Raw genomic sequence first — 22,792 nt, forward strand, 5'->3', positions numbered from 1 at the left:
GGACCTCCTCCAAGTTCTCCAGCTTTTCCTTGGCTTGGACGGACAACAAGGTCTTCTCAAGGAACGTAGGGGCATTCAAGGTAGGATCCCACAGTCCTCCCACTAGCGCACTTGGACCCACGCCCTCCTGCATCACTATGTCGCAGGAAGAAGGTGTTGAAGATTATGCAACAAAAAACTTTGATTATATACAGAAAAACAGATTTAAGTTTTTCACTGATTTTGAGATTTTGAAAAGTTGAGAATTGCTTAGAGATTGCATTGATCAAAGAGTGTGAGATAGGATTTTCATCTTGTATTAATTTCAGATTTGTTCTGTAACAAGTGTAATCCTTTGTACTTTTGAAAGAAACTCTGTGTGTATAGCTGAGAAGTGTTGTGTGTTCTTGAGGGGATCAAGATCAGCATTCTTAGTGGTGTTGTGCTGGACCAAAGGAAGTGTGTGTCTTGAGGGGATCAAGGTCACTTCTTTGGTTGTGTTGTAAGTGATCTAGGGTTGATTGCTTAGTGGATTCCCCAGTGGTTTCTGGGAAGACTAGATGTAGCTCTGGGTTAAGGGTGAACCAGTATAAACCTCTGTGTGCATTCTCTCTATCCTTAATCTCTTTAAATTCAGTTTTATATTTGTGAACTGGTATAAACAACCGATTGTTTCTGCGAAACAACTGATTGTTTTTCTGGTGCTGTGTTTTTTGCTTTATGTTTTGGCAAACTGAATTCTGATTCAAGTGTTTCTCGAAGTAATTTCATTCTAGACTTAAAAGTTTGCAAAAACCCTTTTTAAACCATTCACCCCCTCTCTAGTTTAAAGCCATACATTCTAATAGAAGGAGGGCTGGGTGGATGCGCTTCAGGAGAAGGAGCGCGACCATCTGAAGCAGAATGTTCAGCAGGCTCTGCGACGATCTTTCGCCTTCGTTTGAAGACAAACCCAGAATAGGTTTCTTCATTGTTAGAAGGGACGACCTCAGCCACGGCCTTGAGCTTCAAATCTTTAGCAGGTGAAGCTTGGGCAGCTGCCTTTATCTTCTTGGCCCTAGCTGCCAAGTCCTTCTTGTTGAGTCTGAGCATATTGTCTGCAAGAGAACAAAGGTGGATCAGCAAGCAAGCACACAAGTTAACGTTAGTATAAGCAAGAGAATGAAGGATACCAATGTGTCTTAAGTCCCATTGGGGAGAACTCTTGGCCTGTGAGGGTGGCAGTGTCAAATATCACTTTCAGACTGGAGAAGAAGAGGTACATCTCTCGTTCCCATGGAGGCATTTCATCTAAGCATTTGGCGCCCTGGAACCTTGGTTTCTTAGTCCAGTACAAGGGGAACCCAACTAGAAGATTTGGGTCCCTTTTATTGCAGTGGATTTTTAAGAATTTTCCCTTAAAACCCTTGTAAGATTGCTGAAAGAGTGACAACAAGGCTTTCCCAGCCACCCGTTGAAGGACACCCACAACTGGCGACCAAGGCGTTTGGCTTTGAAGAAATGCAAAAAGACCTCCAATGATGGCAGATGGCCGAAATGGGTACAAAGGATGGAAAAACCCGAACAAACGCCCAACTATTTGGATGTAGTTGACCTGGGGCGACGTTTATTTCGGTGAGGATTTCTTTTTCGAAGTTATATAAGGGAAGGTGGAGAAAAACTTTCTTGAATACAGTGGTGTAGAAATAACAGAAAAGACCATCTGGGTCTGAGGATTCATCGCAGCAGATCGGCTCATCCTCCCTACAGGGCACTAGCTTAAGACCTCTATCATTCTCCCTACCCAAGATACACTTTTTTGGACGCTCACTCTTCATATAACGCACTATTTCCTCGGACGAGGTGTAAATGGAGGTTTCTCCTAAAAGGGTATTAGAAGCCAAGGGGTACATGGCTCAATAATCCATCACTCAGAATATCTAACACAAGGAAAATCAAGCAGGCAAGATACAAGCACACATTCAGGCAGTGAGAAACAACGTACATTCAAGATTCAAGAAAAGCAACGAAGCTAACAGAAATAGCAATAAAAATCAAATGAATGCATAAATCGTCCAAGACAGTTGATACAATCAGGATGAAAGCATTATGAGATGCCAGAGCATAATCGAAAAATGAGTCGAGGCGAGGAGGTTGCCCAAGATGAGGAAGGAGGTCTAAAGAGTTTGAGTAAAGGCGCGAAGGTTTCGTGGAAAGAAAATGGAACAGTGAGAAACGACGAAGTTTTCGAACAATATAAAACCCAGTCTAGGGAAGGGTAAGCGACAATGAGTTATGGCCGTTGAAGAAAGGCCACATGTGCACTTGTGATGGAGTGTAGTGAAACGTCCACTTAGAAATGCTTTGTGATTCGTGTTGCGTGTGCCACTACCCACAAGACAGGTAAGGCACTAAGAGAGAGCAGGTAGCCTCTTCGCTGAAGCAAGCTCAGCTCAAGCTTGGGGGGCTTGTGTACTAGACCAGAGCGCTTAGAGCTCAGTCCTCGCTGGTCGGAGCTCAGCATGTGGTGGGGCTCTAGATATGTGTGTTAACTCTTTTCTATATGCTTAACATAACTCCTTCTGTGCGGTCCAGGCGTTCAACAAGGGCAATAATAGACCTAAGGGTGCGCTTAGTGCATATGGATCTAGTACAAGTAAAATGTTTTCTCTAAACCCAAGCCCATGTGTGCTAGGGCACGATGAGCTAGGTTGCATGTATGATACGTAGCGTCTCGTCGAGGGTGCCTACGTGAAATAGATTGGACCCTTGATGCTGGTACATGAGTTGGTACCCTGGTGGTTATTCTGTTACGATTTTATGCACTCTAGTGAGGGAAAGGTTCTGTTCAGCTGTGACGCTAAGAGAGTGAGCCCTAAATAGAATATCTTCCTAATGCATAGGCTTTCAGTTGGGATAAGACTCTCGTGATAGAAAGTTGTTACAAGAGGTAGCCTATAAAAGGGACTTGAAATCCCAGGTAAAGGTAGGTTGTTTATAAGACTGAAACTAGTTACTTCTTGTTTCTATAAGCCCTATACTGACTTGATCGTCGAAGTACAATGAACAGGTAGGACCCCCTCTATCTCAACTAAGTCGCAAATAAAGGGAAAAGCAGATTCCAACAGAGATAGACGGAGTCAAAGCTTGGGATCGGAGTCAACCAGCGACTAGGTCAACCAGCAAGAACAGTAACCATGAATAACACCTTAGGATAGATAAATTATTAAAATGACATAGAATTTTTTCATATATTAACAAATTTTTTTGTAAAATGTTATATATACTTATTTTATTGTTTTTATTTTTCATATTTAAATTATAATATTAAATGCTTTTATTTTCTAAAAAATAAATATTTTATGCAGGTTTGAAGTGTATATATATCAAGTAAAACATTTTTTAAGAAAAAGATACATATAACGAAGGTTCCATGAAACCGTCTTTAGAAATCCTATTTTTATTTTTTAAAAAGACACACCTATCACACTTATAACGACGGTTGGAACCGTTTTTAATATATATATATATATATATATATATATATATTTTAAAAATTAGTTATTTACCAGCCAAAGTAACGGCAGTTTGTTATATATGTCATTATAATTCATTTATAACGACGGTTGAAGAGATCCAAAGTAATAACAATTCAAAAAATCATATTTATATGTTTTTTTAACCTCGTTAATATACTTTCTATATTAGTATATATAAATTTTAAATCCGTATATAAGAATTACCTACAACAATTTTATATATAATTTTTTTTCAATTGAAATCTCTATATAATTATATTTTACATGTCTCTTGCATACGGACTTGTATATAATACCAAATTCTTTTTAACTATTTATTCCTAATAATATTGAGATGTTAATATTACATTTTATTACAACCATTCGTATATTAAAAAGAATGAATATAAACACTTAACAAATAAATATATGATATATATAACAAATTTTGAAATGATTCTGAATTTACATCCTATCCTATGACACATGGCATAGTTTTGAGTATTTATAAATACAAATACTAGTGTGTACTTTTATTCATTCAATATTTCATATCATATTTACTATTCAAATTCTTTTACTTTTCATTTATTTAATATTTAATATTTACTATTCAAGTATTAATATTTTTGACTTAAACATTAAAGAAATTTCATTCAATTTCATCATAACTCGAAACATCTCCCTCAAAAAAATGCCATAATCAAATCTGTGATCTCCCTAAAAGTGCCACATTCAAATCTGTTAAAAACAGGATCAATCACCACATCAATTTTGATGTGGTACATCATTATAAAAATAAGTGTTGAAAAGAGATTATTTTTCATCATTACTGTACCGCCCTGGTAGTCGGAAGTGATGACGTGGCACCAAGCCACAGAGTAGGCGTGTGGACAAGGAGCCAGAGTTGCAGAAGGGAAGGAAGTCGGGCGGTTCGTGTAATCGCCAGTTATTAAGTTGGCGTGCTCCGATCTTCAGGATGCCAAGCGATCGCCCAGTTGAAGATGAAGTCTCCAGAGGGTAAACTCAGGCGACCAAGTGATTGGAGATCGCCAGAACAAAGCACATCGCCGAAGATGAAGGTGGTGCAGATTATGAAGGCGGCCGGCGAGGCCACAGGGAAGGTGTACGAGAGCACCCTAACTCGCCCGTTCCAGTAGAGATCGCACTCTCAAGTTAGCTATGCACTGGGCAGTACCATGCATAAGTAACTTAGCCAAAAAGAGAGTCAGAAGCAGCGCCCAAGTCAAGGAGGCTCCAGATGATGGCACGTGTACAACTGGATACGAGCCACGTGTCCAGGTCTGTAACTGCCAGGAGAGAGAAAGTGACCAGGTATATAAGAGTTCTCAACGAACTTTCTGAGGTACGCACGTTCAGATTATACACTTTACGCTTGCGAGTTCTAGAGCACACTGTGAGAGAGAACATTGCACGGTTCCTTGAGATTTCTTGAGTGTTCTTGCTCTTAGTATTTGGTGGTTCGGTCACTGACTTGGGCGTTGGAGTGCGATCGGCCGCAGCGGCGCCGCTCTGTTCTTTTGCAGGTTCTTGAGGTGTGATCCTGCCGGCAACTTGGACGTGGGTGAATCGCTTTGTAACACTTTCTGCCCTGTCTTCGCGACTGTGTCTCCTGAAGAATCACCTTCTGAACTCTGTCTCTCTGATGGCTTCAAGATGTGACCTGCAAAATACACAGACGGTGCCTCTAGCGGCCGTTTGCACTCCGACGATCAAGTTAGTTCAACAGAACCACCAGAAACTGGGAACTTAGTAAAATGTGTGTGTGTAAAACTTGCACTCTGTTTTTTCCTCCCCCCTCACTCTCACTCTGATTCTGCCTTTTATCTCTCTTTCCCTGCTCCTGAGCATAACAGAATTCTGTTATGCTTTTCTGGCATGTGTCAGAACCCTGTCATGCTTTTCAAAGAAAGCGTACCTTCAGAATCAGCAATGGGGAGCGTGAGAGTCTGCGCATGTCTGCGCTTGGCTGCGCCTGTCTGTACCTTTAGCAGTACGGAGTGCTCTTTTGTCTGGACCGCACCCCTCTCAGATGGTGACACGTGGAGGCCTGCAACTCACATCTAACCACACACGCGTCACTTACTGGAAGGGCTCTAGCGCCTCTCTTTGTCCGCCTAAGCTACGCCCTTGCGGAGTAACTTAGGATGCTTCTCTTATCTGGGTAAATTGCACACTCTTAGGAGCGGACGTCGGGCGTGGCTGGTCTAGGCGCACTCACCGAACGTTACTCTCTGTGTAGGCGACTTACCCTTCTGGATGACACGCACGTAATGGGTTGAGGGAATCACCAATCACTGACTGGCTTACTAGTTCCCTCAGGCCACTCTCGTGCATGATTCCTTGAGGTGTGCTCATGCGAGGTCTATGCGTAACGCTCTCGCTGGGAACCTTAGTCCCGGTTTAACTGCGTGTAACACGAGACCCCAATGACAATACACCCGATGACTGATCAGTGTTTATTCGCTACTCGCGCTCTGCCTCCAGGCGCGAGTCTGGGAACTGGTCTGCTGGTGGTCACTTGGCTACTGACCACCGATCACCATTCTGGGTGATCTATCCCCCGACCTCTCTTCCGCCTGATCTGTCGGTGGTAACTTGGTTACTGACCACCGATCACCTCTCTTGGCGATCGTCCCCCTACCTCTTTGCCACTTAGCCCACGTGTCACCCTGCGAGTGGTCCACGTGGTTCTCTGATGCTGACGTCATCGACTACCGATGACCGATCGGATCAAGGTGGATCTTGAAGAAGGACGGACGTTTGAAGCAGTGCGCAAGTCGATCCTTTGACGAGGCAGTTTCCAACGTTCTGGTCAACAGGCAGGATCATCAGGCGCCCACCGTGGGGCCGTGTAAAACTTGCTCCCATCCACAGGGTGAGTTCTTGGAGGTTTTTGAAGTTTTCTGCGTGGTTGTGTGTTGGTGCAACCATCGTTCGCTGCTTGCTTGAGATTTGTTCGGTGAATTCGCGTTTTATACCGTTCGTTTGGGTTTTTGATCGGTGAAGTGAGGTTTTTCTGCTGTTTACGCGTGATTTGTTCGGTGGAGTTGAGTTCTTTCGCTTGTTTGGTTATCCGCAGGAAAAGCGGTGGTTTCCGGTGGAGTTGCAGGTTTGTTTGGAGGTTTGCGGTGTTCTTGAGTTTTCTTGCGGAGTTTCGCACAGTTTTTCCGATTGATCGCTGAATCGATCGTAGCTGAAGTGAGTGTTGTTCGCTGCCTTCTGTGATTCGCTGAGTTTCATGAGAAAAATGAGAAGCAATCGTTCAAGTCCAGTTGCGCCCGTCGCTGCTGAAGGCGCCGCCGCCATGACCATGGCGCAGATGGTGGAGATTATGCGCTCGTTGCAGGCAACTGTGGAAGCCTCGCGCATAGAGCAGGCGAGAATGCACGAGGACCTGGCCGCCTCTCGGGCCAGGAATGACGAGCTTAGCAAGGTGACTGAGGAGCTGCGTCAAGCTCTTCAGGAGCAGCAGGGGCGTTCCGTTGCTGAAGAGGTCGCGCCGTCGACGCCACCTCGCGTTTTTCCTATGCCTTTCGATCAGGCGATTACTGACACGCCCATTCCTGCGAGCGTGGTTCCGGTTAAGGCTGTTTTCACCGGCGTGGAGGATCCTGAAGCTCATCTCACCACGTTCCATACGCAGATGATGCTGTCAGGGGGATCAGACGCCGTGTATTGCAAGATGTTTGTGAGCACGCTCCAGGGAACGACACTGGAATGGTTTGTGAGCCTGCCTAACGGTCACATAACCAGTTTCCAGCAGTTCTCAAAGATTTTTGTTGAGCAGTACATCGTGAATAAGGCACCGTCCAGGGTGTCTTATGACCTGTTTGATATAAGGCAGTATCAGGGAGAGTCCCTCAGGGACTACCTGAATCGTTTTGGGGCGCAGATGGTCAGATCGTCGGCCAAGGATGAAGAAATGCTAGTCTATGCGTTTAAGAAAGGCGTGCTGTCAGGACCATTCTGCGAGGCGTTGATCAGGGCACACCCCGCCACGTTCGCTGAGGTTAGGCGACTTGCGGTGGCCCACATCGCCGACGAGAGCGAAGTCGTCGAGAAGAGAGGGAGCGTGGCCCCCACTGGGCCACACGCCCAGACCAGGATCCAACCGCAGAGAGTGCTGGAGACAGCGGCGGCCAGAAGGGATCAGAGGACTCGCCATCCTTATGATCCAAGGAAGAACAAAGGCAGGGGCCAAGGACGCCAGCAACCAGCACGCCGGGAATTCAATCGCCCGCCTAAGCACAAGTTTGTCATGGGATTGGCAGATCTGATCGCCATTCCCAATATTTCCGCTAGGTTGAAGGCGCCAAAAAAGGTGGGCGACAGGGTGCTGGGACCAAAGCCAGACGCCTGGTGTGAGTTTCACCAGGGCTTTGGCCATACAGTGGACTCGTGCTTAGCATTGGGATACCAGCTCGACGATCTGGTAAAGAGCGGGTTCCTAAATGACTACTTGCTGGACAGAAGGACGGGGGGTGCGTCGAGCTCTCAGCCAGCAGGTGCTGAAGCTCAGCAGCACGAGATGCCTACGCACGGAGAAATCCATACCATTGCAGGGGGTTTCTCAGGAGGTGGATGCACCGCATCACAGAGGAAGAGGTACGCGAGGTCTGTGATGACGGTGGATATGTTTGAAGACCACTCGCCGGAAGTGGATATCACATTCACCAAGCAAGATCTCCGGGATGTTGTGCCTCATGACAACGATCCCATAGTAATTTCGCTGATAACAGCAGGAAGAAAGGTCCACAGGGTGCTGGTGGACCAAGGAAGCTCGGCAGATGTGATGTTTTGGCCGACTTTCACGCAGCTAGAGCTGCCCCTTGACCAGCTGAGGCCCTATGGAGGGTGTTTGTATGGGTTCGCTGGTGACCAGGTGGAGGTCAGGGGGTACATAGAATTGAGGACAACGTTTACAGATGTGGCGGGTTCAAGAACGGAGAAAATCAAATACCTCGTTGTAAACGCTCCTTCAGCATACAACATCCTGTTGGGAAGGCCCACGCTCAACAGGATAGGTGCCATACCATCGACCCGGCACATGAAGGTGAAGTTGCCGTCCATGGAGGGGGTGGTTATCACCATCAAATCCGATCAGAAGGAAGCAAGGAAGTGCTATGAGAATAGCCTGAAAAACAAGAGATCGGTGAGTTACGTAACGACCACCCCGCCTCCTGGTGTGAAGCCTAGATCGACGGTGCCAGAAGAGACCGCCGGAAGGGACGTGGAGATGGTAGATGCTGAGCTAGGGGAGGGGAATGACGGTCTGGAAGAGGAAGAGGCAAGGAATCGCCCTGAGGAAGCGAGAGAACTGGGAATCGCCAGGGCGGTGATCGCCAGAGAAACCAGGCCAAAACCCGTCGAGCAGTGGCTCGAGAGGGAAATCGGGGGAAAGATCTTCAAGTTGGGAAGATCCCTGAAGGTTGAGCTCCAGGACCAGATCGCCAAGGTGATTGAGCGGCATCTGGACGCATTTGCATGGTCCGCTTCGGACATGCCCGGGATCGATCCTGACTTCCTGTGCCATCATCTGGCGATGGATAGCTTGGTGAGACCGGTACGACAAAGAAGAAGGAAGTTCAACGAGGAGAGGAGGCAGGCGATCAGGGACGAGACACAGAAACTCCTCGCTGCAGGCCACATCAGGGAAGTCCAGTACCCTGAATGGCTGGCAAATGTCGTACTGGTGAAGAAGAGTAACGGGAAATGGCGCATGTGCGTCGATTTCACCGACCTGAACAAAGCTTGCCCAAAGGATTCGTATCCTTTACCAAGCATAGACGCCCTGGTAGATAGTGCTGCAGGGTGCAAGTTGCTAAGCTTCCTGGATGCCTTCTCGGGGTATAATCAGATCAAGATGCATCCCATGGATGAAGAGAAGACAGCCTTCATGACGGAGAGATCGTGCTACTGCTATAAGGTGATGCCGTTTGGGCTGAAGAACGCGGGGGCCACGTACCAGAGGCTGATGGATCGAGTACTTGCACCGATGCTAGGAAGGAACGTGCAAGCGTACGTCGATGACATGGTCGTGACCTCGCCGGAAAAGAGCAAGCACGTTGCAGACTTGGAGGAATTGTTCACGACGATCGCCAAGTTCAGATTAAAGCTTAATCCAGAGAAATGCATTTTTGGCGTGGAGGCTGAAAAGTTTTTGGGTTTCCTCTTGACTGAAAGAGGCATAGAGGCCAACCCTGATAAGTGTGCCGCCATCTTGGCGATGAGAAGCCCAGCTACGGTGAAGGAAGTCCAGCAGCTAACAGGTCGGATGGCAGCCCTGTCTCGCTTCGTGTCAGCTAGCGGAGAAAAGGGCCATCCCTATTTTCAGTGCCTGAGGCGCAATAATAAGTTTGTTTGGACGAAGGAGTGCGAGGAAGCCTTCGTCAAGCTGAAGGAGTATCTGGCGAGCCTGCCGGTTTTGTGCAAACCGCTGGTGGGAACCCCTCTCAGGTTGTATTTTGCTGTAACTGAGAGGGCAGTGAGTGCGGTGCTCGCCCAGGATCAAGATCAGGCTCAGAAGCCTATTTATTTTGTGAGTAAGGTGTTGCATGGCCCCGAGACGAGATATCAGGCCCTAGAAAAGGTTGCGCTGGCTGTGGTATTTTCGGCGAGGAGGTTGCGCCACTATTTCCATAGCTTCACCATACTGGTGATGACTGACCTGCCCATCCAGAAGGTCTTGAAAAAGCCTGACGTTGCGGGAAGGATGGTGAAGTGGGCAGTAGAATTGTCAGAGTTCGATATTAAATATGAGCCCCGAGGCCCGATCAAGGGGCAAATCTTTGCAGATTTCGTGGTTGAGCTCTCATCCGAGGCCACACGGGTTAAAGGGGACGATTTCCGTTGGGTACTCTCGGTGGACGGATCGTCGAACCAGCAGGGTAGCGGTGCTGGAGTCATTTTGGAAGGACCCAACGGCGTGCTGATCGAACAATCTTTGAGATTTGCCTTCAAAGCCAGTAACAATCAAGCAGAATATGAGGCGCTGATCGCCGGGATTTTGCTGGCCAAAGAGATGGGAGCCAGGGTCCTAATGGCTAAGAGTGACTCGCTGCTAGTCACAGGGCAAGTAACAGGCGAGTTCCAGGCTAAAGATCCACAAATGGCGGCTTACTTGGAGTATGTGCAGGAATTGAAAAGTTCCTTTGCCTCCTTTGAAGTAGTGCATGTGCCCAGAGAGCAGAATGCCCGAGCTGACTTGCTAGCTAAGCTCGCCAGCTCAGGCAACGGGGGTAGACAGAGGACGGTGATTCAAGAAACTCTGAAGACGCCAAGAGCATTTGTGGCAGATCACCTGGTTCTTCAGATAAGCAAGTCGACGGAGAAAGCGGCGAGAAGTCATAAGTCCCTGACGCAAGAAACTCTGAGATCGCCGAGAATTAGAGCATGTCGAGGAGAGAAGGTGAACATGACGCAGGTGTGTGCTATTCATGAGCCAGACACCTGGATAACACAGTACAAGCGACGCCTGGCAGATGGCCTTCTCCCACTGGATCCGACAGAGGCTAGGAAGGTAAAGAAAAATTCTAGCAAGTACACGTTGATTGATGGCGATCTGTACAGGTTTGGGTTCACTCACCCACTCCTGGAATGTGTACATGGCGAGAAGTGCACGAGAATCATGGCAGAGCTCCACGAAGGTATATGCGGAAGCCACGTCGAGGGTCGAGCTCTGGCCGCGAGGACTCTCCGTGCAGGTTACTACTGGCCATTGATGAGAGAAGACTGCAAGAAGTATGCCCAATGTTGCAAACAATGCCAACAGCACGCCGATTGGCACAAGGTGCCTCCCGAGGAGTTGAAGTCGATCTACAGCCCTTGGTCGTCTCATACCTGGGGAATCGACATCCTGGGGCCTTTCCCGCTGGCGATCAAGCAGATGAAGTACTTGGTGGTGGCGATTGAGTATTTCACCAAGTGGATCGAAGCAGAACCAGTGGCTCAGATCACCGCACACAAGATCGAAGGTTTCGTGTGGAAGAACATTGTGTGCCGGTTTGGTGTGCCTAAGCGCCTGGTGTCGGACAATGGGACTCAGTTTGCAAGCCACCTGTTGAAGAAGCTTTGCGAAGGGGTGGGAATTCAACAAGTGTTTGCATCCGTCGAGCACCCTCAGACAAATGGCCAGGTGGAGTCAGCTAATCGGGTGCTGCTAAGAGGTTTGAAGAGAAGGCTAGAAAAAGCCAAGGGAAGCTGGGCTGAGGAGGTGCCCCGTATAGTCTGGGCATACCACACCACCGAGCAGTCAGGAACCCATGAGACCCCGTTCAGCTTGGTCTATGGGTGTGATGCGATGATTCCAGTAGAGATCCAGGAGAGCTCGCCGAGATTCCAGAACTTTGTAGAGGAAGACTCGAATGAAGAGAGAAGGCTGAACCTGGATCTACTGGATAAGGTCAGGGAAGAGGCGAGATTGAAGGCTGAAGCGGTGAAGAGAAGGATTGAACGAAGATATAACTCGAAGGTGATGCCGAGACAGTTTGGAGAAGGCGACCTGGTGATGAGGAAAGCCCACCAATACGAGATGGAGAATAAACTGTCGCCCAAGTGGACTGGACCGTTCAGAATAACCGAGGCGCTCGGGAACGGCGCCTACCGCTTAGAGACATTGGAAGGAGGGGCGATTCCTCTCACCTGGAACGCCACGCACCTGAAGTTGTATTACAGTTGAGAACTTTGTAAGTAAGGATAAACACAAAGTTACATTACGATGTCTCTGTTAAAATAGTTTGAAGGGGGCACTCTTTTTTCCCTAAGGAGGGTTTTTAACGAGGCCACCCAATAAAATAAGAGTTTTCAAAGTACAAGTTGTTTTAGATTGCGTGCTTGTTGTTTTCAGAAGTTTTGAAGAAAGACCTTGTCACTTATATGTGACTTAAGGCAAGTTAAAGATATACTGCATGCTTTCTAAAAAGTTTTAAGTCCTCATCGTTTTTCGGCGATCGGAGGCATCAGTTAAAAGTTTTAAGTCCTCATCGTTTTTCGGCGGTCGGAGGCATCAGTTAAGAGTTTTAAGTCCTCATCGTTTTTCGGCGATTGGAGGCATCAGTTAAGAGTTTTAAGTCCTCATCGTTTTTCGGCGATCGGAGGCACCAGTTAAAAAACCTCAGCGCCCTCGCGCGTTCTGAGGCAAGATAAATACCTCCTCGCCGTCGAGCGAGCGCAGGCGAGGAAGAGTGAAAAGTCCTCAGTGTTTCTGGGGGCGAGAAGATGTAACCCCTGGGACAATGTGGAGGCAAGTAAAAGACCTTCTCGCCTATGAGCGAGTTCAGGCGAGTTAAAGACCTTCTCGCCTATGAGCGAGTTCAGGCAAGATAAAACCCTTCTCGTCTCGAACGAGTTCAGGTATGGTGTAAAGGGTGGAAGAAGTTTGGAAGGTGGCTAAGGTAGGTTCGAAGAGAGCGCCTAGCCACCCGGTCTCTTGTTCTGAAGTTCAGGAAGGTAAAGAAGGATCCGAAAGACGCCTCTACCCCCAGATAAAAAGAACAATGGCCAAGGCATGAAGCCAGAAAGAAGCTGATATCGCCAAGAGTCTTTGGCGACCAGGAAAAGGTAAGGTCAAACAGTGGCGAGAAAGCTAAAGACCCGTTTTGATGAAGCAGATCGGGTGAATCAATGTTTTAAGCCAAAAGTTGAGTTGAAGTTTGTTGCCTGAAGAGTAATTTTACGCTAAGGTTAATTGCCCTAAGATTACGAGTTGTTAAAGTGATTGATTGAAGTTAAAGTGGTTCGAAACAGTTAAGTGCAAGATCGTGCCTACGATTTCGCTAAGTCATTTCTTCGAAGTAAATCACGCAAGGAAAGTTAAAGCAGTTGAAGAAGTCATAAGAAGAAATACACAGACTTTGTCATTAACGGTAAATATCAGTTCAAAACATATGTACGAAAAGACATGAAGTTTGTTACAAGTTATACACAAAGGGAAAGTATAAAAGCAGTGGATGGAGTAAATTGGTTAGTCTTCGGCGGGCACCACTTTTCCATCCACCACCTCGTTGTTCAGAGACACCATGCTGAGATCCAGATCGGGGAACAAGCAGGCGAACTGTTCCCGCGCAGCCTCGAATCCAGCAGCCAGAATTTGGGCGGAACTCAGATTAAGATCTTCAATTTGCTTCTTAAGCTCTTCAATCTGTTTCTCGAGTTCTTCAGCTTGTTCTTTCAGCCCCTTATTCTGCTGCTCCAGCTCTTCAACTTGCTTCTTGAGTTGTTCGTTGGTTTCTTGAGCCTGGAGAAGGTCTTCAGCAACCTTCTTGGATTCTACTTGCACTTGGCCCAATTCAGCAGCGATCTTCCCCTTCTCTTTGTTGGCCTCGACAAGCTCAGCCATGGTCCCTCGCCTTTTCCACCTTTCCAAGGAGGGTCTCCCGGTCGGCTGACCTTTGCTCCAATTTCTTCACCTTGGCGGCGTCAGTTTTTATGAGAGCCTCCAGGTCAGCCACCTTGACGCGATAAGGCACAATCTTGCTCTCCAGTTCGATCTTTTCTTGAGCCAGTTGCTGTACCTTATGGCGGAGATCAGTGGCCTCCTTGCGCGCCAACCTGAGCTCGGTGCTCATCGCATCCTCTACTCGGGAGTGTTCAATCTCCGCGAGTGTCAGATTGGCAGACAACTTCTCCACCTCAACCCTGATGGTGCTGTTCTCAGTTCTAAGGTTGAAGAGGTCGTCTTGGAGCCTCCTGGTGGAGCTCTCCACAGCTCTGGTTATGATGGTGGGAATATCTTCTGCTATCGTCTTCAGCTTGGCAGATAGAGGCTCCCACATCCTCGTGACCTCGAGAGGGAGGTTTGCTGCTTGTAGAGGCACTGTGGGGGCCTGTTCTTGGTTTTCGTCGCCACCTTCTTTAGCAGGTTCTTCAGTAGGCGCTTCTGGGCGTGGTGACGACATCGGGGATTCGGTGATCAGAATTGGAGAGGTATGGGCAACCTCATCCCCGATTGGAGCAACATCTGTAGCTGAGGCATTTGAAGGAGGACCCCCTCCAGCTGATACATATGGCGTGGAGGCGCTCGGGGGGTCCTCCATGAAGTTTGGCTCAGGGGCCTCAACCGCAGGTGGCGCCGTTGCCAGTGGGATGGCTTGGACTGGTGAAACAGGGGCTTGGGGGGGTGGCGATGATGGAGGAGGAGCGGGCGTAGATGGCGGCGTTGATGTGGGAAGAGGGGGTGGTGCAGGTGGTGAAGAAGGTGCCACCCTCTTCCTCTTCGTGACAAGGCCATCTTCAGTGGCCTCGTCGTCCTCCTCTTCCTCCTCGTGGATCACCTGGGGAGCTTTCCTCTTGGGTCTTTTGAGGACAAGTTTTTTGCGATGGGCGGCGGGTTGGACATCGGTGGGAGCTGGGCCCTTAGGTGGCGATCGGCCCTGTGCGGCGGCGATCTCCACCACAGAGTTGGGCACTGTTTGAGAGCCCGTCGCCAACCCATGGGTTCGGGCGAGCGCCCTCAGTTCGGCGAGCTTGCCTTTGCCCAACATGTTATCTGCATAGAGCAAAAATGCATGGGTTAGTTCAGAGAGAAAATCAATGCATAAGGCAATGTGCAGCAAAGCAGATAAAGAGTGCAGAAAAATAAAACCAAAGTCTTGTGCACAACGCACAAGACGCCCAGAAACAGTTAACAGAAGCAGTATTAAAACAAGAACTTAGGCGTTCTAACCTATACGAATCTCGAGTTGGTCCTCGAAGAATTCGAAGCTGATGAGCGTGGTGGTGAGGAAGGTGATGTTGGCCTCCGCCACACTTTTCCAAAAGAGGCAGAGATCTCTGTCCAATGCACCCATGCTATCAGGACTTCTGGGTCTCCTGAAGCAGCTCTTGGACTCTTTCTTCCCCTTGTCCACCCAGTACAAGGGGAAACCGTCGAGTAGGGAAGTGTCCTTGTCGTTGGGGCGCACTTGGACGAACTTTCCCTTCCAGTCTTTATAGGATTGCTGGAAGATGGAGAAGATCGACCTCCCAGCGATCCCATTTAAGCTAACCCACAGGCGGTCTCCTGGGTGCTTGGCTTCAAAGAGAAACAAAAATACATCTACGGATGCGGGCAGCCCCAGATGGTCGCACATCACTTGGAATGCTCGCACAAACGCCAGCTGTTGGGATGAAGCTGGGCGGCGGCGATGTTGAGCTCGATGAGGAGTTCCCTCTCGAAACGGGTAAAGGGAAACTTCAGTTTCACCTTCTTGAATAGCGTTGTGTAGACGAAGCAGAAGGGCCCGTCAGCGCTCGCCTTATCGTCGGCACAAACGGGCAGATCGGGGGGGCAAGGTAGCACTATCATCTTCTCATCGTGCTCCATATGAAATGTTTGGTGAGGCTCATCCCCCTTAGTCAATCGCAAAACTGCCCCAGCAGTGTTCACGGAAGATGTTTCTCTCAACAGGGTCGAGTTGGCCCAGGGGTAGAGTTTTTTGAAGTCTGGTGGGGGGACGGGGGCTCCTCCGGTGGTAGGTGGAGTTGCCTGGGCCAGGTTGGGGCGGGAAGGTGCAGGCCTCTCAGCCTGGGAAGATGAAGCACCGCGTGCTCGCGGTGGGATGAGTGCTTGAGAAGAGGGGTTTCGCGATGAAGGAGGAGGATTCGGGGTGATCTTTGAGCGAGTCATTCTCGAAGCTGCAAAGGAAGAAGAAAAGGAAAAATGATCAGGGATCGCAGAGGCTGACTCGATCATGGGAGAAGGGTGAAAAACGAACGAACGAAGGTTCGTTGCAACGATTGACGAAGCCCTAAGTTACGAGAAAGGAGAAATGGAAAAACAACCCACAACGTATGCACCAGACAGTTACAGGATGATGCGAATCGGTTAAAATGCAAGAAAAACCAGCAGAAGAAGGAAAGGAGGTACCTTTTGATGATCAGGAAGACGATGAAGAATGATGGTGATTCAGAATGTTGAAGAGCGCTGAGAGTTTTTTGCAGGAGGAAGTTAGAGCGTTTGAGAATACGAAGAAAAGTGATGGAACAGTGGAGTGAAAATGGGTTTAAGAGTTTTTTCGAAATGGGTTTGGGAAGCGCAAACGGTAATTGAAGGTAACCGTTGATGAAGCCACGTGTCGAGTGATGGGCGAGGGGTTTGGTGGAGCGTCAGAGAAGCAGAAGGTACAACCGCTTGGAATTCTGCATCAGTGCCACGTAGACCGGTGTTGACGTGACTCTTTCAGTCTTTTCGCTGGACAAGTCTTCGCTTAAGACTGGGGGGCTTGTGTACCGCCCTGGTAGTCGGAAGTGATGACGTGGCACCAAGCCACAGAGTAGGCGTGTGGACAAGGCGCTAGAGTTGCAGAAGGGAAGGAAGTCGGGCGGTTCGTGTAATCGCCAGTTATTAAGTTGGCGTGCTCCGATCTTCAGCATGCCAAGCGATCGCCCAGTTGAAGATGAAGTCGCCAGAGGGTAAACTCAGGCGACCAAGTGATTGGAGATCGCCAGAACAAAGCACATCGCCGAAGATGAAGGTGGTGCAGATTATGAAGGCGGCCGGCGAGGCCACAGGGAAGGTGTACGAGAGCACCCTAACTCGCCCGTTCCAGTAGAGATCGCACTCTCAAGTTAGCTATGCACTGGGCAGTACCATGCATAAGTAACTTAGCCAAAAAGAGAGTCAGAAGCAGCGCCCAAGTCAAGGAGGCTCCAGATGATGGCACGTGTACGACTGGATACGAGCCACGTGTCCAGGTCTGTAACTGCCAGGAGAGAGAAAGTGACCAGGTATATAAGAGTTCTCAACGAACTTTCTGAGGTACGCACGTTCAGATTATACACTTTACGCTTGCGAGTTCTAGAGCACACTGTGAGAGAGAACATTGCACGGTTCCTTGAGATTTCTTGAGTGTTCTTGCTCTTAGTATTTGGTGGTTCGGTCACTGACTTGGGTGTTGGAGTGCGATCGGCCGCCGCGGCGCCGCTCTGTTCTTTTGCAGGTTCTTGAGGTGGATCTTGAAGAAGGACGGACGTTTGAAGCGGTGCGCAAGTCGATCCTTTGACAAGGCAGTTTCCAACGTTCTGGTCAACAGGCAGGATCAATTACCAAATCAAAAGTGGTACATTATTATAAAAATAAGTGCAGAAAAGAGATCAATTTTCATAAACTCGAAACTCTACCTAAAAATATGCTTTATTCCAATTTGGTAAAAACGGGATGCTATATCATTATAAAAATATAAAAATTTGTTGTGGTACATCGTTACAAAAATGTATTGTCAATCAGTACATCCACACATATCACATAAACTCCATCACAATTTTTTTTATCTTTTAAAGACTTCTCGAACAATATATTTGCTAAAATGACAATTTAACCTTTTTTCAGGCTTAATCTCTTATTTTATTTATTAATAACTATTGAGGTATTTAAAGAAGTATATAATATAAATATTTATTTTGTTACTAGCAATATTAAACATTGTTCTTGTCGGTCGACTCGTTCCGTCGGTTGACTCTAACAACTGCTACGGTCCTTCGATTTTGCTTGAGAATCGTGCTTTCTTGTTCTAGAAACCTCTCACCTGCAAGAGACAAAGGGGCGTCCTAGCAGCCGTTTGCACTCCGACGCTCAAGCCAGTATTTGGGCAAAGAAACACCAAGTGTGTATATTAGCTTCAGTCTTAAAAACTGCATACAAGTGTGTATGATAGTGTTGTAATGAAAATTAAAAGACACTCAAATCACTCCAAGAAAGAATACTTCCCTCAACCAATCTGCTCTTGAGGTTTTGGTAACTCTCAAATGAAATATGTCAAAGCAAACCACTCTTTCTTAAAGCCAAGACACCACAAAACTCAAAGAACAATAAAAGACAATCAAGAAAAGGTGTAAACAAGAAAAGGCTATAGCAAAAGGAATACAAGATATATGACAAACTCAAAGAATAATGAAGAAACGACAATCAAGAAAAATAAGGTACTCAATTAAAGGATGACACACAAAAGAAACCTAAAAAAAGCACTACAATAGATGAAGAAAACAAAAACAGAACTACTGGAATTGTAAAAACTGGAATCTGTGCATAACTTCAAACATTTATCTGGAACGTTATAATGCAAACTGGAATCTCAAATTTAAACCACTAAAACTTCAAGATGTTATCTTACTTTGGGCACTAGAAACACACAAAAACAGTATACCAATTAATTGTGATAAATTTCTGAAAATCACTGCCGCATCACCGTTTTTCCAGAGTCAGAATTTTACACTCTGTTTGTATTTCATTTATCATTTTTTTATTTGGAATTTTGATACACTTCTTTTTCACTCTTTTCTAACACTTCAAACTACATAAATCCAGAGTTTCAGAATTTTTCTCCAACAATTGTAATTCGCATAAACGAAAACAGTCAGCACAGTTTCAGAAAAAACAGAGAAAACCTAATCTGGAATGAAAACACCGAATTGAGAAACTTCAAAAGACACAATAGAATTAATGTTTCAAAAACTTGTATAGATCTAAAATACAAGTAAGAACTCAAATCTAAAAAGAAAAAGAACCAAAGGATCAAGAAAACAAACACATAAAACTGTACTCAAAACAAAATCAAGAAACATAAATTATCAACAAAAGCACTACATAGAATTGATAACATTTTTGGAGAAACATGACTTTGACAAAACTTATAAGGATTCAAAAATCAAAATGACACAAACACAATGTAATAAGAACAAGAAAACAACAAGAAAACTCAAAAATTAAACCTAAAACAGAAAGGTAACAACAAGAATGTAAAGTTCTTGAATTAAAAGTGCCAAAACAAGTCAAACACACACAAGAACAAACCTAAGACTCATGATACCACATGATATGATTCCAATAACATGATGGAGATATGATATGAACATGTTATGGATTCAACAAGAGTTGGAATATGATTAGGCACTTTATAAGAATTGGATCAATGTTCTTAACATTCAAGAACTCACTAAAACACAAAAATCAAGCCAAACTCACATAGAAACCCATTTTGAACAACAAACCCATGGATAGAAACTCAAGAACACAACATATAGCATTTATACCCATGGAGGACGTGACCAAAATAGCAAGAACAACCAATTTGCACCGATTAAAATTGAATATAAGTGCAACAAATGAAAGAGGACATCATAAGGAAGAGATTGCTCCGATTGAAAGTGAAAACAAACAAGTAGAACAAAAATAGGTAATTTGGAATGAAGGGAAAATGGACTTATGTGGATGAAGATCTTGGAATGTGCACGCCACTTGAAGGATGGTTGACTTCAAGATGAGTGTTGTTGCCGCCACTTGAGAGCCCAAGAATTCACTCAAGATAAGACTAGAAGAGAAGAAGACACAAGTCTCTCTCACTCACTCACCAAATTGGTAGAGGTTCTTTACTCTCAAAAATCAATCTTATTATTTAAAAGACCTAAGCACCCCTTTTATAATAGAGAAGGCTGGTCACAAATGTACAAGAGAAGCTTGAAAGGTTTCCTTCTAACTCCTTCTATTCTAGCCTAAAGGAGTGTGAAGAGACACCTTTCTAGATTTTTCCTAAAAATACCGCCTAAAGTGCTATACAATGGAGGTGTCTTTAAGATTTCCCTCTTTAGCACATCCTAAAGCTATTCTATATTATTTACAAATTTATACAAAAGAAACTATAAAGAGAGATATTAATTGGAGCCCATTCTTGAATGCTTGTAGTCTTCTTGTTGGCTTTAGGCTTGGTCCTCTCTTTATTTAATTTTTCTTTAATTTTTTAGAAGACTAGAAGGAAGAACTTTAAATGCTTGGGTGGATGGCCTCTTCCTCCATTAGTGAAATCCTCTCTTACGTGATCTCCATCACCTTACTAGGGTTTTGGCACCCTTTGCGTTGTTACCCTCGACTAGGGTTCCTTGGAGAATGTTCTTGCGTCGCTATTCATAGAATCTTAGCGTATCTAGCACATGAACTTCCCTTAACTGGAGTGCAATGAATGACAGAGTGGTCGCCTGGGTACCAACTTGTGCACCTAATCTCTAGCGTCATCTGCTTCGTGGGTGCCCTAAGTATTCACGTGCCATGCATGCAGCTTTCCCTAGAGACCCTAACCCTAATAGGCCTTAACGCCTCCTAGGATTATCCACATGTGTTGCGCCTTCATGCGTCATACACATCACGTGCATAGGTCCCTCGTGACTTAGGCTTCCCACATATCTCTTGTCTTTAATTGTTATCTTCACCAAACTTTAGGGCCCACCTTACGTGGCCCTCTACCACGTTCTGACGACCTATGTCCGATCTTCTCCCTCTACTGGTGAGGTTCGATATCGATCTCCAACATGGGGTTTGGAATATCAGTCTTTGGGTCGATGACCGAGGACTGGTCGGGACACAAGCCCCCTAGTCTCGAACTGTAACTTGTTTCAGTGAAGAGACTAAATGATCACGCCGGGCGACCTACATGGCACTGGGTAACGGACGTGAATAGTACACCGACGCGACATCTCATCATTTTTCGTTAATCAATGTACGCATGTCAAGATCGATGGCTGGGACTTGTTGGCGCTCGAACTTCTTCGTGCACTGTTTAAACACTTTAACCCTTACACCCCCACCACTGTTTCATTACTTTCACTTACGCGAACCTCCACTTAGCATTTTTGCGGAAAAAAAAATGCTCTCTTCTCTTTTTTCCAAACTCAAACCCTCGAACCTCAATACTCGAAAGGTATGATTTTTATTCACCGACTACTTTGCAATTCATGATTTCGTTGCTCGTAACATGCTTTTAACTACCTGGGACTGCTTATATTTATGCATTTCTCTGCACATTCATTTCTACTGTTCATGCTTCGAGTCTCTATTTTCTGGGTTTCTCTAGTTCTGTCGAGTTAAGCCACTTTCCACCTCTAAAGTTTCTCTTTTTCATCTCCTTTTTAGCTTTCTTATCCAAGATGACAAAACAAGCCAAACGAGTTCCTGAACCGGATTCTCCTTCAAACTCTAATTCCACTTCGACTTCATCCTCTGTTCCAACCTCTTCACCGGTTTCCCCTCCTCCAGCCTCATTCTACAAGTCTCTGTATCGCTGGGCACCAGTGGACCTTCTAGAAGAAACATCCACCTTCACATCCCTTGAAGGCATAGCGACCTATAGGAAAAAGCAAAACTGCCACCCTTCGCGCGTTTTTGGAAAAGACCATGATAAGTTTGTGCGGATCGTGGCTTGTCGCGAGGGCAAATCGATATGTTCTGATGAAGCTTCTGATCCAGAGGGCCCCTTCTGCTTCATTTATTCCACCATTTTTCGAAGACTGGGGCTTCGTTTACCCCTTACTCCCTTTGAACGCACACTTCTGATAGAGGTGAACGTAGCCCCTGCCCAACTACATCTCAACAGTTGGGCATTCGTAAGGGCTTTCGCCTTCCTCTGCTACAGCCTCGACCTTACGCCGTCTATAGAAACTTTTCTTTTCTTCTTCGAAGTTAAGGACCCTGGGAAGAAATTGTGGGTCAGCTTCAATGGGGTGGTTGGGAGGGTGCTATTAACGCTCTTCCAACAATCATATAAGGGGTTTAAGAAGAACTTCTTCAAAATCAGGAGCAATCGGAGGGACCCCGCTCTCCTCGATGGTTTTTCCTTATATTGGACGGAGAAACCCATCCTTTAGAGACCCCGAAGTCTTGAGGACCTAGCCCCTCAAGAGCGGGGGGTATGCGAGTTCCTCTCTAGACTCCCAGCTCCCTTCAGCACTTTGGAGCTGCTCAAGCATGAGTTTAGCCCAAAAAGTCTTAAGACATATATTGGTATTTCCTGGTTCCCATACTTCTTCTTTCATCTTACTTTCGCTTACAGTCTCTCCTCGTCGTTTATTCCCTGTGTTAACTTGTTGTCTATGTGTAGATATGAGCTTTAACAACGACAAGAAGAAGAAATTGGCCGATCTACTGGCTAAGCGAAGGGCGGCTGCGGTCGGTGAGGGCACGTCAACTCCCGTAGCCCCCTCGACCTCGGCCACGTCTGCTCCCCAACCCATCAATCCAGCCCCTGCCGCTGTTGAGCGCAGAGGGGTGATGGTTGTTGAGTCTGATGACAAAGAAATGTGCACCGGTCTTGTCTTCAAACGACCAAGGGTGGGCAAGACCGCGACACCTTCGTAGACCATCCCCCAAGCGCCTCCTCCCCACTCCAAGTGGTTACTCATGAGGGTGGAGGAGAGAGTGCCCCCGAAGGCCAAGAGACGCCCTCCACCTCGCAGCTTCCCTTGCTGCTCCAACGACTTTTCAACCGCTTCCAAGACAAGGAGGTGGTGGACAGCTTGAGTGGCAACTTCACTCAGGATTGCGTGTTTGACGG

The 22,792-nt window shown here is 46.5% G+C and overlaps 1 protein-coding gene across 1 annotated transcript; it reads left to right on the plus strand.

The window, feature by feature from the left end:
- The first annotated feature begins 6,063 nt into the window (after positions 1-6,063).
- On the plus strand, positions 6,064-22,106 carry LOC137816808 (uncharacterized). Its single transcript, XM_068620028.1, has 2 exons — positions 6,064-9,934; positions 21,376-22,106. The coding sequence occupies exons 1-2, from the start codon at positions 6,739-6,741 to the stop codon at positions 22,104-22,106; spliced, it is 3,927 nt and encodes a 1,308-aa protein (XP_068476129.1). The 5' UTR covers positions 6,064-6,738.
- Positions 22,107-22,792: the final 686 nt, after the last annotated feature.

This window comes from Phaseolus vulgaris, chromosome 10, assembly GCF_000499845.2.
Source record: "Phaseolus vulgaris cultivar G19833 chromosome 10, P. vulgaris v2.0, whole genome shotgun sequence".
NCBI classification, from domain to species: Eukaryota; Viridiplantae; Streptophyta; class Magnoliopsida; order Fabales; family Fabaceae; genus Phaseolus; species Phaseolus vulgaris.

Excerpts from the sequence above, each read along its gene's own strand:
- LOC137816808 (XM_068620028.1), top strand. The coding sequence starts at position 6,739 with ATGAGAAAAATGAGAAGCAATCGTTCAAGTCCAGTTGCGCCCGTCGCT. Across the intron at positions 9,935-21,375 it reads CCTGCCGGTTTTGTGCAAAC|CTTTCTTATCCAAGATGACA; the intron begins CGCTGGTGGGAA and ends TCTCCTTTTTAG.